This window comes from Arvicanthis niloticus, chromosome 2 (assembly GCF_011762505.2).
Source record: "Arvicanthis niloticus isolate mArvNil1 chromosome 2, mArvNil1.pat.X, whole genome shotgun sequence".
Taxonomy (NCBI): Eukaryota; Metazoa; Chordata; class Mammalia; order Rodentia; family Muridae; genus Arvicanthis; species Arvicanthis niloticus.
Genome location: NC_047659.1, coordinates 132510591 through 132530253, shown reverse-complemented (window position 1 = coordinate 132530253; position 19663 = coordinate 132510591). Strand labels below are relative to the sequence as shown.

General features: G+C 49.1%; 1 protein-coding gene across 7 annotated transcripts in view; it reads right to left on the bottom strand.

Moving 5' to 3' along the window:
- Window positions 1-13760: 13760 nt before the first annotated feature.
- Window positions 13761-19663, bottom strand: part of Tox2 (TOX high mobility group box family member 2) — a 120150-nt gene continuing 114247 nt past the window's right edge. For 3 of the 7 annotated variants that reach the window (XM_034493740.2, XM_034493741.2, XM_076930188.1), the window contains exons 6-9: window positions 17993-18073; window positions 16956-17348; window positions 16083-16210; window positions 13761-14868 (exon numbers count right to left, since the gene is read on the bottom strand). In XM_034493740.2, coding sequence (XP_034349631.1) covers window positions 14832-14868; window positions 16083-16210; window positions 16956-17348; window positions 17993-18073 — 639 coding nt within the window. In that variant the 3' untranslated portion in view covers window positions 13761-14831. The remainder of the gene's footprint in view (window positions 14869-16082; window positions 16211-16955; window positions 17349-17992; window positions 18074-19663) is intronic. The other 4 variants (XM_076930189.1, XM_076930186.1, XM_034493739.2 and 1 more) reach the window with 2 other exon arrangements.

Here is a 19663-nt window from a genome sequence, read left to right as displayed (position 1 = left end):
AGAGAAGACTTGAGCATCCACTAAGCAGCTGCAGACATGGAACATTGGGAGTACCAAGATCACCTCACACTCCACAGAGACTGTGGGGAGGAGGTGGGCTTACCCTGGATTGCCCACAGTAGGCTCTTGGAGGGAGAAGGTTCTCTAGCTTGTCCGGGAACAAGCAATGTCAAAGGTTTCCTCATAGCTAGTAGCCAGGGAGACCTCAAAAGGACCGAGCCTGTCACCACCTGAGCTGTGCTATAGGCCATCAGGAGTTCTGGGCCCAACACTGCTGCTGACTGTGTATACCTGTGGGTCCTTCAGCCCTCTTCTGTTTCACTGTGGAGCATAGCTCTTGCCTTCCTCACAGGCGAGCTGCTTTGAACTGCATATGTATTCTGGATGGAGAAGATGCCTTAACACCTCTATACCCTCCTGAGTCCCAGGAGGAGGGTGGTTGCAGGATACCTCAGGAGTGTCAGTGCCAATGGAATAGGGGTAGAATTTGTTTAACCTGCAAAGCCTTTGATAAAATTCACAGAGGGGAAGGGGGTGGGTATGAACATTTGGTCTGCAGACTGGCTGGGGTTTGTGGGACACGGGAAGACTGCTGGAATCCGGCTGGAACACTGGAGACTGAGTCAGGTAAGATGGGCGACCCCTGGTGGCTTAAATATAGAACACAGCAGATGTCTTTTTTCAGTCGTGCTTCCTGGCCCATCCCCTGACCTGTGTGGCTCTGCAGTCATTTAAGGTATTTTAGAAGGTGGGGACTGATGGACGTTGGTAAGGACTGTGATAATTAACCATTGCCTTGTGGCAGAGAAGAGAGGGACCGAGGAGTATAAAGGCACATTTGGAATCTGTAGCAAGTAGTTTCAACATCCCTGAGAGACCCACAGAGAACCTGGCTGTGTTGAGAGACACCAGCCCAGTTATGATCTTTGGGAGCACCAAGCTTGAGAAATGCATATGGAAACCTGCCTTGAGACTGTAGGAATAAAAACCAACATCTGGATGGCAAAATGCACACAGACCTTGAAAGCACACTGAAGAATGCATACTGTGTCTATGAGTCAGATATCCCTCCTCTCTCCTCTCTACCTGTTTGTTCTTTTGCTTGGAGGAGCTGGTCCCTGTTAGCCTTCCACTCCCTTTCCTGGGGCAGAAGAGTAAGCAGCGTGGCTCAGCTCACAGATCTACCCACTCCGGATCCTGCCCCTGACAACGTCCTTCTTTGGAGCAGTGATGGCCAGTGTGTGCAAATGTGTATGTAGTAAGACACTTCTAATAATACCAGCCGTGGCACAAGCACAAGAGAACCATGTAGTAACTCCACTCCTTGGTTTTTAAAGATGAGAAAACTAAGACTTGGATAGATGGGGTGAGTGGTCCAGGTACCACAGAAGCGGGGGGGGGGGGGTGTGAAGCTGGGACCAAAACAAGAGCCTGTATTCATCTCACTTAAACATTCAGCGTCACTGGACAAAGGAGTCAGTGCCATTGCCAGAGAAAGGCAGCTGAGGGTAGATGGCTTCTAGATAGGGTGATGTGTGTGTGTGTGTGTGAGAGAGAGAGAGAGAGAGAGAGAGAGAGAGAGAGAGAGAGAGAGGAGAGAGAGAGAGAGAGAGAGAGAGAGAGAGAGAGAGAGAGAGGCATGCTATAGGGCCTGGGGACTGGACCCAGGTCATCAGGTTTTGTGGCAAGCACCCTTAACTAAAGTTCATGTCCTTGTTTTGTTTTTAGTGGGGACTTCTGGTATCTTCGGAGGGTTCTGTAGCCAACAACATGTTGAGCCTCTAGCTTTCTCCTCCCCAGCGCTGGGATTGCAGGCGGCTGCCACCACTTCATTTTTGCAGTGCTGGGGGTTTGTGCATGTTAGGCAAGTATTCTAGAAACCGAGCAGCATCTCCTGAGCGACAGAGCCAAGTTTTCCTCCTGCCTCCAGTTGCCCATTGGATGCTTCTGGGCCCAGCTGATGAGTCGTTTAGTGAGAGTGGCCTGTACAATCTGCTTGCATTAAAGACAGTTTTCTAAAACTTGGATCAAGAAAATGTGGTTGACACTGAACCTTCACTGACTGTAGATGAAGGGTGGGGAATTCAGACAGGGAGAGCTTGGGCGTGGCTATAAGAAAACTGTCACGTCTGGCTCTAGGGAGTTAGCCATCAGAAAAGTTATAGGAAGTCTGTGGTGGCCCCACCCCACCTCCACGGCATGGTGTTCAGGAATGGGGACAGGTCTTTTCCTTGGCTTCCACAGCAGTTCCTAATGACCGCCCCTCACCTCTGTTCTGCTCTGCTCTCCAGCTTTTATGTAGATATCTGGGACATCTCAGAATCTCTCTGCATACAGGCCCTGGGAGGTCTGCAGGGGGAACTGGGAAAATGCTGGGAGGCAAATCACGTGGGCATCTCTCCATATCTCATCGTCTGCTTCTAGGCAGCCCCTGCCTGTCTCTTGAAGCTGCTCCAGTCTCCAGACGCCCAGAGACTAGTTGTGCAGTCTCTGAGGAGGAGGGCAGTTGGTGGCTTGTTCTGGCTGATGAGATGGGTTGTTGAAATCAGTTGGCCAGATTGTCTGCCTGCCCGGGAATACAGCTTGGCAGCTTCTGCTGAAGTTAAACACGTCCCTACCCTCTGATCCAGGATTCTCACTCCCACATATTTACCCAAAATAAATGGAAGCATATGTCCAAGAAGACATGAACAAGAATGTTCACAGTGGCTCTGGGCATCGCTGCCAAAACCCAGAAATATATGTGACTGTCAACAGACGAGTCAGAAAACAAACAGCTCTGTCCATCAGTAGGGGATCTGCTCCAGAATAGTGAGGATCGATGAGAGATGACAGCATCCCATCTAAAAACCATTGGATTAGGTGAGAGAAGCAGACATAGAAATGGCATGGACGGGGGTGTGAAGGACTCCAAACATCAGGCTGCAGTGACAGAGTCAGCACAGTGGTTGCCTGGGAGGAGGAGGTAGCAGAGCGGAGAGGGATGGGCTGGGAGGGGTGTGAGTGAGTTCCAGGGTGGGGAATGGGAAATCACACATCTGGTCAGGGATGGTGTTAACACATGCATTGGCCCACTCACACACATTTACACACGCGCACACATATACACGCTCACACACATGCACACTCACACAAATTTACATATGCTCACACACATTTACACATGCTCACACACATTTACACACTCACACATATACACATTCACACATATACACACTCACACACATACACATTCACACACATTTACACACACTCACACATATACACTCACACATATACACACTCACACATATTTATACATACACACATACACACACTCACATTTACACATACACACACATTTACACACACTCAAGCACATACACACTCACATATACAGACACACACTCATGCATGCACACACTCATACTTACTCACAGACACATTCATATACACTCACACATACACACAGTCATATGCACACACACTGCATTCACACACACTCATGCTCACAAACACACACATGCATACACACGCACACACACTCACACACATACACCCACCCATATGCACACACATGCATTCACACACTCATGCTCACTTATACACATGTATATACATGCTCTCTCTCACACACACATTAATATGCACATACATGTATTCACACACACATGCATACATACACACAACTCACACACATACACACACTCACATACACGTACACACTCATGTGATCAGACACACACTCACACACACTCACATATACACACACAGATGAATTGTCACAGAACAAATTTAGTTTAAAATATGTCTAGGATTCACAAATGAGATGGCATGGTATCTTTCCAAAGTTGGGTTAATTCACTCAGCATTGTCTACAACTGTGTCCATTTTCCTTCACACATTGTGACTTCACATGTTTCCATAAGGTAGCAACTGTGAATAGTGCTATAGCAAACACCAGTGTGCAAGAGAAAATCAGAGTCCAGGATCTTGTGAGGAGAGTGCAAGGAGGGGGAGGGCCAGGTGGGTTGGCTTCTACAGGAGCCTAGCAGTCTGAAGCTGGTCTGGCCTCTGTCTCTCCATCTCCTGGAAGGGGCCGGCAGCTCCCTGGCAGGCCTTATGTGTAGGTTCCTTCTCTTCCCGAGGGAAGTGAACTCTGAAGACAGCCACGGCAGGCACAGGTGAACAAGTGGTCAGAAGCAAATAGAAGTAAAGAAAGCATTGCGACCTCTCTTCACCACCAACCCCCACGCCCCGTGAACTCAAGCTCCTCCTTTCCCAGAAGAGAGGTCTGTGGCAAATTCAGCCTTTCTTGGTCTGATTGCTGGGATGCAGTTTCTATCCCTGGTGACCACCCCACAGTCATACCCTTCTGCTTAAAAGAGAAATCTGGGTGGCATCTCCTACAATTTAAGGGTACCTTGTGACATTTCTGGAGTCTGAAAGATCTACTCCTTTTTTGGTTACAGGCTCCAGGCCAGGCTAGCCCCTTCCTACTGCTGCTCAGTGAAAGGAAGAAACAACAACAATAACTACTAACCCCCTCCAAACCAAACCGACCAAACAAGCAAAACCAACTGGGCTTATCTACCCTCCTGTCTACCAGACAGAAGGTCATCCGGTGTGGGCCCAGACGTGCTCAGAGCCTGTGAAGGTGCTAGGGCCTGGGTAGATTCATCTTGGCAGACTGAGTACTTTATAAGTGTTTACTGCATGCCAAGTGGTGTTAAACTGTCACCAGAGCCACTGTAATTGCCGGGAGAGGTCTTGGCCACCGAGCCTAAGCGTGGAGTGCAATTACCTGTGTAGCTTTGTTTATTTCAGAACGGGCTTCCATTGCACTGCTTCACCGGTAGAGTGCAAATCAGCGTCAGGATTATTTATTTAAGGTGCAGTTCTTAATTTTTACCACCAGGAGGCACAACTGCTCCACACGTGCAAACAGACCTGCTCTAGAAGCCGCTGATTTAAAAATAAAATCACTGTCATTCCCACCTGATTTATTCTATACGTATATTCTATACGTTCCTCACAGCAGTTCTGAGGTTTGAGGTAGTACTGCATTATGCAGATAAGAATCCAAGATTTTCTCTTCTGGAAGACCCAGGTTTAATTTCCAGCACCCACGTGACAGCTTACAACAGTCTGTACCCCCAGTTCTACACCCGCTCCCAGCCTCCAAGGTCACTGAGCACACACAGACTGCACGGAAATATAACAGGCAAAATACCCAAACACATCAAATAAAATAACAATTAAAAGGGGCTGGAGAGATGGCTCAGCAGTTAAGAGCACTGGCTGCTCTTCCAGAGGTCCTGAGTTCAATTCCCAGCACCCACATGGCAGCTCACCACTGTCTCTACCACACATTCCAGGGGATTTGACACCCTCACACAGACATACATACAGGAAAAACACCAATGCACATAAAATAAAATAAAATAAAATAAAATAAGAACCCAAGATTCAAAAGCCGGTCTGTGCACCTGCCTTCAAAACCTGCCTTTCACCACGTCTTCACTGGAGGTCACTCAGACGAGATGCTTGCAGCTGCATATGGGGGGCGAGCTTGGGGGGTCTTCTTGTGTGTGCTTAGCCGATGTTTTAAAGCGCATTGGATATAATACCTTTTGGGCAGAGCAGTGTCTCCACTTAGCCTCACTCTTCATTAAGCCCTATTGTATGCCACCCTGCTCACCTTTACCTGGCTAATCCCGAGGCACTTGAATTTACAATTACATCTGTAGCCAGTAAGTTTATTGTCACAGTTACACAGACGTTTTGTGGACTAGCATCAAAGGACACGGAAAAGATGTGAGGGTGGAGTTTGGAAGGCACATCGGAAAGATGGTTCTAGACTGTCATGCTGGAGATGGGGGAAGGTGGCCTTGTGCAGTGTTCACACCTGACCCATCAGTAGCTTCCCTGTCACACAGTCCAGTCAGGATCTGTGGATCACCTAGCCAAACAGTGGGAGACTGGGGTAGGGATGTGGCACTTTTTGCTTATGGAATCCTCCCAGGCGAGGGACTGGGTGACTCATATGTCAGCACGGAGTCAGTCAATGATCCAAGCCTGTTGCCTTTTGCTTAGCGAGCCACCGGCTGGACACAACCAACGTTGTTAGCTTCACACTGTTATGGAAGGGATCGAGTGTCTCCAAATTCACAAAGTGAAGGCCTGGTGTCCAGGGCATCAGAATGTGGTGCTTTAGGAAGGGAACTTTAAACAGGGGTTAGGTCAAAGCGAGCTCGAACTCAGTCCACCTGATTTCCTCACGACAGGAGACTTGACACATGGAGACTCGGGCTGTGTTAGGAAGACAGAGGTGCAGGGGGCTGGCTGCATGAAGCCACCGTGACAGTGAACGGGACAGAGAGGCAGGGACAACAAAGGGGATGTGGGAAGGGAAAGGATCATCTCATGCTGATCAAGGATTCCAGCACATCGTGGAGGCCACCTACACGGAGACAAGGAGTCTTCTGTAAAGAGATAGTCTTTCGAAAGCTAGTGGATGGCTGGGGAGATGGCTCAGCGGTTAAATGCCAGACTCACAACTGAAAAGATAAGACAGCTACTGGGACACGTGCCCCACCACAACAGGGATGGGAGAATAAAAAAGGGCCATAGGCAAAGCCAGAAAAGAGGACCCACCAGGGGAGAAAGCACAGGGCTTTGCTAATAACAGAGGGAGCTTCGGCAATACCTGTGACCAGGAGCCACCATGTTTGTAGGAAAATGCACACAGGTGAACACAATTATGTTAAGTGACTGAAGGCAGTTTCAGCATGACACATAGCAGTTGTTTTCTCTCATTTGTGGTTCCTATATTTCATATAGCTACATAACATCATGTATGGATATATGGCATAAAGGTAGAAATGAAACTAGGGAGACGGGGGTGGGGAGCGAATGGGAAGAAGAGAAGAGGAAAAGAGAAGAGGAGGAGGACCAAGGGGGGGGGAACGGGGCTCTACATACCATACCATAACTATGTATGGAAACATAAATTAATCAATTGTAAAACAGCTGCCAGTGTGGTGGCACACATTCTAATCCCAGCACTATGGAAGCAGAGACAGGTAGCACCGTGTGAGTTTGGTGCCAGTCTGGTCTACATAGTGTGTTCTGTGCCAGCAATTGTATATATTGAGACACTGTCTCTCAAAACAAACAAACAAACAAACAAACATCAAAGCAAAAAACAAATGGAGCTGGAGAGATAGCTCTTGGGTTAGGAGCACTTGTTCTTGCCAAGGACCCAGGTTCGATTCCCAGTACCCATGTGGAGGCTTATAATGACCTGCACAGCTCCAGTTCCGGGGGACCCAATGCCTTCTTCTGACCTCTGAAGGCACTAATCATTTATATAGTATACAAACATACATGCAAGTAGAACATCCATATACATAAAATTAACAAATACATCAAAATTAAACCAACAAAATTGTCTGTTGTATATTATTAAATTGTATAGAAGTTCACTATACGAAGTCAAAATCATGGACAAGGGAAAGAAGACCACGGGGCTGGAGAAATGGCTCGGGGTGCAGGGCCTACGTGTTCTGAAGGCTCGGAGGCCACGCATCAGAATTATGCTTCTCAGCACCTAGACTACTATGTTAGCAGGTCTGTACTCACGCAACATACACGCAAGTTTTTAAAAGGTAAAATCTTTTTTTAAAAAAAGAAAACCAATCGTAATCTTTAATATTGATCTTTTGGGGAGCATCAGAGTCTCACTATGTAGCCCTGGATGTCCTGGAACTCACTCTGTAGACCAAGCTGTCCTTGACCTCACAGATATCCACCTGCCTCTGCCTTCCAAGTTGTGGGATAAAGGCATGTGCCACCACTGCCCAGCTATCCCTTTAATCTTGTAAGGGGCCTCTCCTCACCTCCAGACTACAGCAGGGCTGCCTGCCACTCTTGCTTATGGTGTGTGTGTCTTCTGATCATCATGACGACTCAGGACTTCAGAGTATCTTTGGGAATCCTTGTTTGCTGTGCATTTCTCCAGATTTCTTCCCCAAAGCTTGCGAATCCCACCAGTACCATTGTCCATGGAACCAAAGTGAATGTGTGTGTGTGTGTGTGTGTGTGCACATGTGAGTGTGTGTGCATGAGTGTATGTGTACATGTGAATGTGTTTGTGTGAGTGTGTACATGTGAGTGTGTGTGTGCATAAGTGTTTGAGTGTATTGTGAGTGTGTGAGCATACGTGTGTGAGTATATGTGTGAACGTGTGTGAGTGTATGTGTGTATATGAGTGTATGTGTGTTTATGTGTGAAGTGTGTATGTGTCTCTGTGTACGTTGTGTATGTGAGTGTCTATGTGTGAGTGTATGTGTGTGTATGTGTGAGTGTGTGTACTTGACTGTGTGTGGGAGTGTATGTTTGAGTGTGTGTGTCCAATTGTGTGGAGGACATGCAGGCAGTGCGCAAGGTATCCCTAGGCCACCATGCCCAGACCCCCTCTCCTAATGGTTTTCTGGAACATTCTTAAAATTTCTCCTGGAAGGTCAAGCCCACAGCCATCACCCATGGTGGGTACACCCACTGCCTCTCACTTTGAACGGCTGACCTCCAGCACCTAGAGACCTTGAGCTAATTAATTTTGGACATAAAGCAGAACTGAATAATTGCTGGTGTGGCAAGATGACCGAGCAGTTAGGAGCACTCTCTGGTCTTTTTGCCTGTAAGTTCTTTCCACCTTTCAGGAGCAGATCATTTGCATGTTAGCAAATGCAAGAATTAACACGTGAGCCAGGATGCAGACTGTGTATTATGTGTAGCATGTATGTGATGGACAAAGGTGTGTAAGATGTCTTCTGTGTCTGGTGTATGTGTATATAGGAGCCATTTGTGGGTGGCATGTTTATGTATGCAGTATGTGCATGTATACTGTGTACCTATACATGTTTAAGAGTGTGACTTTGCTTTTGCATGGTGTCTGCATGTAGAAAACATATATTGTGCCAAGTGTGCATTTGGTATGTGATACATTCATGAGCTCTGTGTTCTGTGTCTGATGCATCCATGTGTGGGTTTGGTGTACATGTGGGTGCATGTGCTTGTGTGATATTTGGGTGCTGTGCATGTTATCACACATGAGTACCAGCCATATACATGCACTACTATGAGTACCATATACACACAATGCCCACACACAAACATGCATGTCATGCACGTACTAATGTGTACCATCAATGCATACGGGCATCACAGATACAGTGTTACATACAAATGCACACATGCCAGCTGGGCATGCACACACACATACACACACTCACACATTAACATACACACACTCACATACACTCACATACATACTCATAAATATACTCACACACATATGCTCTCACACACTTACATACACAGAAATACACATATACTCACACACATGCACAAACACAGTCACACACTCATATACACATATACACACACACATATACTCACACACATATACACTCACACACTCATACACACACTCACACATATACTCACACACTCATGCACTCACACACTCATACACTCACACATATACACATATGCACACACACCCACATACACTTACACATACACTTGCACACACATACTCACACACGCAGTCACACACAGTTGCACACACATTCATACTTGCACACATTCACACATACACTCATACACACACACATACATACACAACTCACACACATTCAATCACACTCACACACATTCACTTTGGTTCCATGGAAAATGGTACTGGTGCGATTCACAAATTTTGGGGGGAGGAATCTGGAGAAATGGACAGTAAACAAGGATTCCAAGAGCTACTCGGAAGCCCTGAGTTGTCATGATGATCAGAAGACACACATGGAAAACACATAGGCCTTTTATTCACCTCCTAACACCTCTGCTCTCACACCAGACTCAGATGCTATATCCCATACCGTCATCATTTAGCTAGTGAAGGTCTGGGCCCCAGAAAACAGTGCAGAGGCCCAGGATGGAGTGAGTATAGGTGTCTTATCTCAACAGAGAGTAACTGACCTGCTCCAGACCTGCCTCCTGTAGCAATGTGGGCTCCTGGATGAGAAACCATGTCATCACACATAGGAAGGCTGGGGTTTCGGAATTGGGAACCCCAGCAGGTTGGAGCCAAGTGTCAATCCTAACAGTACCTTAGATAGAATCTAACCCTGGCCCCAACAAAGTTCCTAATTAGCCCCCAGCACTAACTCCAACACCAGTCACACAAACCCATTTCTAGCTCAACCCTAACCCCATCCATCCCACCCCAACCCTAAAACAACCATAGTCCTAACTACAAAATCCAACCCCATCCCCAGCCTTTAACCCCACTCCAACCTCAAATCCCACCCCTACTCCAGCTTTAAGCCTGGTCCAAACCCAACTGTAACCAAATCCCATTACCACCCAACCCTAACCTCTAGTTTGGGCACACCTCAGATGCCGGCTCCCCAGGGAAGTCATGGACATCTCAGCTGAACTGGCATCTCTACAATCTCCTGGTTCTCCTTTTGGCACCAGGCACATGGGTTGGTATTTTTAGTTTTCTGTATATGTGACTTAGTATATAAGGTTACAACTTTATAATTAGTTAATGTTCATGTTTCCTGAAGCCGCTAGAAGCAAAATCAGTATCCCTTTCTGACCAATGTCCCTGGGGCCCAGTGGGGACAGGCAGGGTGGTGGCTCTCAGCTTCACATTCTTGATGAATGAGCAGATTGAGTTTGAGCACTGTGAACTCCGAACTTTCTCCGCACATGGTGCCCACACGCTGACATGGAGAATCATCTGTGTTCCTTCAGAGGGAAGAGGTCACTGGACCATCTCAGGGCCTGTCCTGCCTTCTTGTGGAAGAAGGAGGACAGCAGAAGTAACTGTCTCCTGCTGGGGTCTCCTCCAGGCTGTGGGGAGGGGTAAACAGAAGGCCTCAAGCAGGAGGCTAGCTCTGGGAAAGGAGCCCACCCCTTGGAGCAGTGGGGGTGGGCTGTCTGTAACAGTTCAAGGCATTCTCAATGACAGGCTATGGCTCTAAGGTCCAAGCCACAGACTGGCCCTGGCAGTAGACGGTGCTGTAGCTGTGGGAGTCCCTGACTCACGGGCTGTGAGATACAGAGCACAGGGTAACCAGGAGCTCCATGGGGTGTGGCCATGATCACTGTAGAACAGAGTGGGCTGCAATGGACGCCACTTCCTGACGTAGAGGTAGCAAGTGGGTGAGGCTTGGGCTGGTGTTCACAGGCTGAGATTTGTATGTGCAGAAACAACTGTAGTGTAGACATTCTGGATGTAGCCCTACTGTAACCATGAACTCAGGTGGCATCCTGAGTCAGCTTCTGTAGGAACACACAGAACCTCAGGTGTAGGTTCTGGTTGACATTCTGAGTGGCTGAGTCAGGGTCTTAGAGGGAGGAGGAAATGGGCCAGTAGGCCAGCAGCTAAGGGAGGGCCAGGATGCTGCAACCCTACTCAAGGTGCCTCCACAATGGGACTTCTCCATTGGCTGAGGCATTAGCTGTGCACAGCTCTGGGGATCCTTTGCTCCCTTCCCTTGCTTGGACAAGATGTCACTATGAGTGGGAACAGTTGACATTCCTGAGCCAGGGAGGGATGTGGCCAATAAAGGAGACCTGGGGGACATCAACAACACTTACTCTATTTCATGCTGCTTGCCTGTCCCCCATATCCCTGCCTCCAAGATTTATTTATTTTATTGGAATCTCAACCTCCAATGTCACAGAATTTGTAGGTTGTGAAGACCATTAGGTCTAGAGATGAGGCTTTCATTGTTGGGATTTGTGTCCTAAGAGACCCAAAACAGTTGGCTGGACCTCCGCTACAGTGACTCAAATGGATGGAGACAGTTGGTACCCAAGACGGCAGCCCAGGCATGCAAATGCTTGCAACGACCCCGAGAGGCAGGCATATCCGTGATGGGGGTGCATACCTTGCTGGATTCTGCTGGCCCCAGGCTCTGCTGGTTTGGGACTATCTTCATTGGTCTAGTGGTGTCTTGTAAAAGCAAGAGAGGTTATTCAACTGTGGAAGTCATTACCATGGCACCAATGACTTCTACACAGAAAGGAAACTGTAGCTTCAAGAAAGGTTTGTGCCCTAGGCTGAGGGGCCAAGCTGATTCTGTGTGATGATTTGTTCAGTTAGATTGGGTTTTCTTCTATCTCCTCTCTGTCTTTCCAAGGAGGAGTACAACATGCCCTCTGGAGAGGAAACTGCTCTCAGCAAGGCTGCACCTACTGGCATCATCTGGATGAAGGGTGTGGCCCCCTGGGAGAATGAGAGGTTCTAGGGGGATGTAAATGAGGGGCTCGTCTGTCTAGGGCAGGACATGCTAGGACATCCTCAGAGTGCAGGATCAGACACTGGAAAATCAAACCAAGGGGTGTTCCACGTACTGTGACAGGAGCCCCCCCACCCCCAAGCTACTGCTGTTCTTCCCCATAGACTTCAACTTGTGACAACCATTGCCTTGAAGCCTCCCTGTTTAACAGCTACTGGGGAGCCTGGGTTAAGGAGTCTCTGGTCTAGGATGCTTCCTGAAGAAAGGTTAAAAAAACAAAACAAAACAAAACAAAACAAACAAACAAACTGGCCCTGAGACCCAGGGCTCCCACTGTGACTTGGTGGTGTGTATTTCTGAGGGGTGGGACTCTGTGCCTAGAACCCCATTCATCACCACCAGGAGCCCGTGGCTCTGCCCCTTTTCTGTTTTCCCCTTGGACATTGTTAGGGTTCACACTGTGTAGTCTTCCCAATTTGACTTTGACACTATTTTTTTTTTAATTTCCTTTTACATGGAACTGAGAATGAAACCCAGGATGTCTGCTCTGCCTGACAAACACTCTACCCCGAGATATAACACTGCAGTGAAATCATACAAAATCTGACCATGCATATTAAAACACCAGCATTTTCCAGAATGTACTGACATTTGGGGATACTCTCTAGCCCCTGGGAGTCTATCAATGCTTTTCTGTGGCTGGAGAGCTAAGTCTTACCTGGAAAACCTGAGTTTGGCCCTCCCATGTACCTTCACATTGTTGGGTATGACAGCCTCCATCCCTTCAACACAGACTTACTGAGCATCTGCTCTGTGCCACAAAACGAGAGAATTTTTATCTCCTTCTGTCCACACCATAGCTGAGGTCAGGCATTCATTTTTGCCCCCATAAATGCACCCTCTTGCTGGTGACATGACAGACAGGACTCTGCTCTGAGTCTGCCCTCAGGAGAGACACTAACCTGGTGAAGCGACCACCACATGCCACTTCAGGAGTCCAGACCTGGCTTATATGCAGGACCAATCTTGCAGCCATGGAATGAAACCAACTTGGTCATAGAATTTGAGAACACATTAAGGGCTGGCAGGATGGTTCAGCTGGTAAAGGTGCCTGCTGCCAACGTGACAATCTTGAGTTCGAGCCGTGGGACCCACAAGGTGGAAGGTGAGATCTGATTCCTGCAAGTTGTCCTTTTGGTGTATAATTTTCTTAATGTGTTCTTAAATCTCTTTTAAAAGTTATAGTGTAATTATATTTATTCGTGTGTGGAGGTCAGAGGACAACTTATCAGCTGAACCATTTTGCCAGCCCTTAATGTGTTCTTGAATTGTATTTGAAAAACTTTATTGCAAGTTTTTGTATCTATGTCATCAGGGACAATGGTACACCACGTCCTTTATTTGTTATTTCCTTATCTGGCATTGGAAGTGGGTAATCAGGCCTGGCCGAAGAAGTCCAGGAGACACAGGTTGTTTGCCACTTTTCAGAAGTTTTATTACAAAGAGGTCTGAGCGAAGCACTGGGGGCACCAGGACAGACATTGCAGGGGCCAGGAGACAGCTGCAAACAACAAGAACCAAAGCCTAAACCAAACCCAAACCTGGAACCACACACACGACAGGAGAAACCGCACTTCTGGTCTCAACTTTTCTTCATAAATAGATAACCAAAATCATAGCTGGCAATTTTAAATAGGTGGATTTATGAGTAAAACAGAAACAAAAAAGAGAAAGAAGGGGAGGAAGAGGAAAAAGAGGAAGAGGAAGAAAGGGAAAAAGAGGAAGAAGAGGAAGAGAAAAAGGGAAAGAAGAAGGGGAAGAGGAAGAAGAGGAAGAGGAGGAGGAGGAAGAAGAAGAAGAGGAAGAAGAGGAAGAGGAAAAATGCTCCTGCGTGTGGCTTAAAATTCCCCATTCTCTCTGTGTGTGCAGAGTAGAATCAGTTTGACAGTTGCTTGTGCACATGTCTCCCTTAAGAGAAAACTTAAAAAAAAATGTGCCAAAGGTCTTATAAAAATTTTTTTTAACCTTAAAGGAAACTTTCTTTCTCCCCACAAAATAATCTTACAGATGTCTTCAGCACAGGTCTAAAACAGTGAACTACTTACACGGAACCCACAGCATGAGTTTTCAGCATCTTTGTGTACACTGAGAGCACACCTGTGGCTGGCCCAGCATCAGGGGGTGGGTGTCTGTTGCTAAGCAACCTTGAAGGGGGCAGCCCGGTGAGCTTGGGCTGGGGCCAGAAGTCCAGACGCAGGGGACTGTGTGCAGGCCAAGGAGCGGGGTCCACAGCTACCCTGGAGCAAGCAGGTCAGCGGGCAGAAGGTTCCTGCAGGTTCTTTGGGCTGGTGGTGGGCGGTGGGCTGCCTCTGCAGAGTCTGCTGAGAGGTCGAAGGAGAGACTCAGCTCTGGGGCATAGGTGTGTCACTGCTCTTGCTGGCCGGTCACCCTGCCTGCTGCCATGGCCTCTTTCCTGTGGTCAGCCCTTCCTGCTCGGAGCAGTGCCCTCCGGAGAGCCTCAGGGAGGGAGGGGAGGCGGGATTAGGTGAGGTAGAGCGATTTATCCCTGGGGAGCAGGCTGCAGGAGAGAGTAGGGGCTGTCAGCTGCCAGAGCCCACTCTGGCCCTGTGACCCTCGCTCTAATCAGCTGTACTTCTGAAGTTGAAGAAGGGAGTTCCCACCAAGCAGAACCAAACACCCATCTCGGCTTCCCACTAGGGACCATGTAGTTTTAAAATCTGCTTAATGTCTTTTGTGTTATTTTGCTTTTGGAGACAGAAGCGTATGTATCTCAGGCTGGCCTTGAACTTGAGATGTAGTTGAGGATGACCTAGAACTTTTGATTCTCCTGCTTACATCCCACCCTCCAGCCTAGGTCCTGGGGTTTTAGGTATGTGTCACCACACCAAGTTTAGGTGATGCTGGGGAATGAAACCCAGGACTTCAAGCACTCTAGGCAAACACTCTACCAACTGAGATATATCCCAAGCACCCTTACCCTGTCTGTTTTTAATCACGACATCAGCATTTGTACATGTCAAACAGAATTACAGGCATCTTTCTGTCTTTAGAATACAGCACGGGGCTAGCCAGATATGGTGACACCTACCTATGGGAGGATGAGGCAGGAGGATCGTGAGTTCAAAGCTAGCCTGGACTACATAGAAAAATTCCACATTTAACAAGAAATGAAAAACTAGAATAGGCTGTTGTGGATCAACATCCTCGCTGGGGGAATAAGGGCCAGCCTTAGGAAGTTCATATACAGTGTTCCTATTCCTCCTGGGTCCCTGACTCTTGGGAAGAGAAAGGCTGGAGGGAAGTCCGAGCCTGCTTGGTTATGAAGGGAGTTGCTGCCCACCCGAGTTTGTGCACCTACAAAGGCTTGCCCTAGAAGGTCAGAAGTGGAAGCCAGGGCAGGGTCCATGCAGTGCCAGGAGCACTAGCAGGCTGGGCAAACCGAGGAGCCCATGCTGAAAGGCTGGTGGCCAGAGATGGAGGACACACTGCCCAGTGATGGAGGTGGACACCATCTACTAAATACTCACATCTCACTCTCTATAGGAGAAAAGGCCCGAACCAAGGCCAGCCTCAGTTTCCCTCTTGGCTGCACCCTCCCACCCCTGGGTGTTTGGCTTTGCTCTGTGATGTTCCTTTATTCTAAGTACCCACAGGCTGGGCTGAGAGTGACTACTTCACATCCCACCTTCCACCCCAGGGTCTCCCTGTCCTGCTGGCCACCCCTGCCCCTTATCAGGAATGGACAGCGAAGGAGGTCTGGGGAGGACTGACCTGCAGGTGCCGAGGCTGCGTTCCCCACTGGGGTAACTCCCATCCCAGTCTCCACTGCTGGAAGGGTTGGATGGGCCAGGTGAGCGGGAACCAGAGCCACTGGGGAAGTCAGAGATGTGTGGGAAGTCCTACAAGGGAAGGAGAGCGCGGTGAGCAGAGGAGCGAGGAGGGGAGGCCTCTCTGGCAGCTGGCATGGTCTTTGTGCATCTGAGGGTGTCTACACTTCAGAGACATTTCCTTGGCCCACACAGAATGGCTACTCTGCCTCCTCCCGCTTCTCTCTAGTAGAGCATCTTTGGAATGATTCATTCAATCTGAGCTGATTGTGTGTCTCGGCGATGGAGTACCTGCCTAGCGGGTATGAGCCTCTGGGTTTCATCCCTAGTGTGACAAAGGAAAAAAAAAAGAAAGAGTGAAAACAAAAATTCAACCCATTTTAGCTGAGTGTGTGTGTGGGGGGTGACTTTCCTTTACTGGGCCTCAGTTTCCCAATCTGTAAAATAGAGTCACTGGGTTGCATGCATGACTTGGAACCATTTGTGGAACTGTCACTGGAGGCTAGGACTTTGGAGATTGATAGGAGTTGGGAAATCTGGCAGAGGTCGCTGTGGTGTCAGTGGCTTGGGCTGAGAAGTTCAAGTAGATGCCTAAGAGAAGGTTCTGGAACAAGGCTTAGCTTAGCCATCAGTCAACTGCCTGAGAGAGCCAATGTCTCTCCAGGCAGGTGTTTTAGGATCCATTTCAAAGAACTTGAAACTGAGTCTCAGAGAGGTTGCACAGCTGGTGAGTGACCTGGCTGGCTGGTATGTGAACTCCTCAGCTGCCTTCCCTTTTGGTGAGAATCATGGGAAACTGTTGCTTGGTCCCGCTTACCTGTGGCCCTGGAGGTGAGGGGCTCATCGCCAGCTGCACCTGGAGTGCCATGGGGGCAGGCAGGACAGGGGGCTGCGGGGCTGGGGACATGCTGAGAGGCGGGCTGAGGAGGGTGCCCTGCGCGTGGGGGGGCAGTGGCAGCTGCTGGTGCAGAGAGGGGCTGAGAGGGAAGGAGGGGGGTGGGGGGGATGTGCTGAGGCCTGGCAGCAGGGCCTTGGAGCCCAGCGTCCTGGCAAGGCTGGCGGGAGAGGCTCCGCTTCGGAAGGCCTGCAGGTCGGAGGGCGTCAGGAAGGAAGCCAGGCCGGGCATGGCGTACATAGGCTGCTTGGGTGGAAGCATTTTGGCTGGTGCGTTTGCCTGAGCGTTCTTGGCCTCTCCTTGGTCCGGGGGGCTCTGGAGGAAGATGGAAGCCAGGGATAAACGAGGGATAAGTTAGAACCCGGACTGCCCATCCGTGGGTCTGCAAGCCTGCAGGCTTCTGTATGGCTCAACGTCACGCCAAGGGACAGGATGCAAACTAATAAGCCGTAACTGTGCGGAGGTCTTCAGACAGTTGTTAATGGCTCTCCCAGACTCCCAGACAGTTCCCCCCACCCCACCCCACCCCACCCGCTTTGTGAGCACCCTTTGCACGGCCCCTTACAGCCCAACCCGGGTGTTATTTCCCTGTGACAACCTCCAGGAAAACACCTTGCCTCTGTGCTTCTGGTGTGACCAGAGAGAGGCAGTGGTCAAGGTCAGGAGTTAAGACAGCAAAGCCATTCAAATGGACAATCCCACACTCACTGCTGAGGCCCCTGCGTGCTAGCCCTTCTGCTGAAGGAAGTCAATGGCGTGAGCTACACATAAAGCCTGGCACACTGGAGGCGCTCCCCGGGTGTGACACACAGGCACCACTAGTTGTCTCAGGCCTGTGGTACCTGCTGTTCCTAGCGGTCCTGGCCTTTGCACTATCCCCCCAGTGGCTCACTCTCATTGGGGCCTCGCCTGAGGATTGTGTTACCTTGGACAGGAGGCTAGCCCGGGGATTGTGTTACCTTAGACACGAGGCTAGCCCTGTAGGCCGCCAAGGCTTTCAGGTACTCCTTCTTGGCAGCTTCAGTCTTCCTCTTATAGGCCTGAAAGATCCGAGACATGGGCAACTCTGGAGAAAATGTCACAGAGGAGCCTCAGTGCAGAGGTGGGGATGACAAGCAGGGGCTCCGGGGCCATGCATGGATGAAGGCGGTGGGGTCAGAGGCTGGATCAGTCGCTCACTGGCCCAGCTCTTTTGAGAGCATCACACCGGGGGTGTAGAGGCCAGGCTACACTCTGGTTCCTCAGTATGATGTTGGTACCAGTGGCAATGAAAAGACAAGTCACCCAGAAGCCCCTCTTTGACCTAGCACCACTCCAGCACCCTAATGCTGCCCGGTTCGTATTCTGGCATGAACCCTGTTCCTACTCGTCTTTGCTGTGGCTGCTACTATATTAGCATTAGACCTGGGTTTACATGCCTGCAGGGATGGCCCTAGTGTGTTTCACTGCCTCGCTGTGCATGCCTTTTAAGTAGAACTCTACCACAACGACTTGCGACTCAGCCTTGAGACTATTTGGCCACTGGTACAAGAATAAATTGATGCAGAAGACTTGAAAAGTGCTTGGACTCTGGAGTGGCCCCTGGCTGCTCCGGGAACTAGCCTGGTGCGGTGGTTTGAATAAGAATGGCTTCTGTAGGCTCCTATACTTGAATGCACAGTCACCAGGGAGTGGCCCTATTTGAGAAAGATTGAAAGGCGTGGCCCTAGTTGGAAGGAGTGTGTCACTCTGAGGTTTCCAAAGCCCAATGCCAGGCCCAGGATGGCTGTCTCTGTCTCTCTGTGTTTCTGTCTCTCTGTATCTCTCTGTCTTTCCCTGCCTCTGTCTTTCTGTCTCTCTGCCTCTGTCTCTCTGTTTCTGTCTCTCCCTGTCTCTGTCTCTCTGTCTCTCTGTGCCTCTGTCTCTCTGCCTCTGTCTATCTCTCTGCCTCTGTCTCTGTCTGTCTGCCTCTCTCTCTCTCTCTCTCTCTCTCTCTCTCTCTCTCTCTGTTCCTCCCTCCCCTCTGCTTGCAGATCAGGATATACTTCTCAGTTACTTCTCCAGCACCATGCCTGCCTGCCCCCCATGCTCTCTGCCATGATGATAACATACTAAGCCTCTGAAACTGTAAGCAAACCCTCAATGAAATACTTTTTTTAAAAAAATAGGAGTTGCCTCAGTCATGGTGTCTCTTCACAGCAATGAAACATGAAATGACTAAGATACCGGGCTAGGCAGTGGGATCATGGCACGAGAGATCCACCTTCCTGAAGAGTTGCCCCGTGTGCTGCAGCTGATTGGATAAGCATTGACAGCTTTCATCAAGGGCAGTGGATGAAGCACCCTGCTGAGCCCAGACCAGCCCACAGCATGAGAAAATGACAAAGGTCTCAGAGTGGAAGCTGGCAGTGTCCCTGGCTCTCCCCACTGCAGCAGCAGCACACACAACACCCAAGCAACACAGCAGCAAAGTCCTGGACAGAGACTAAGACCCTGATCTGCCACATGAGTAAGACCAGAAATGCGGGAGAATTATTCTCTCTTGGAGCCAATCTCAACCAATGGCTAATAAAGCTGTAGGTCATCCAGTACCCTTGTAGCTCAGATGGGTTGTCAAAGACAAGGTCCATATTAGCTCCAGAGCTCCTATC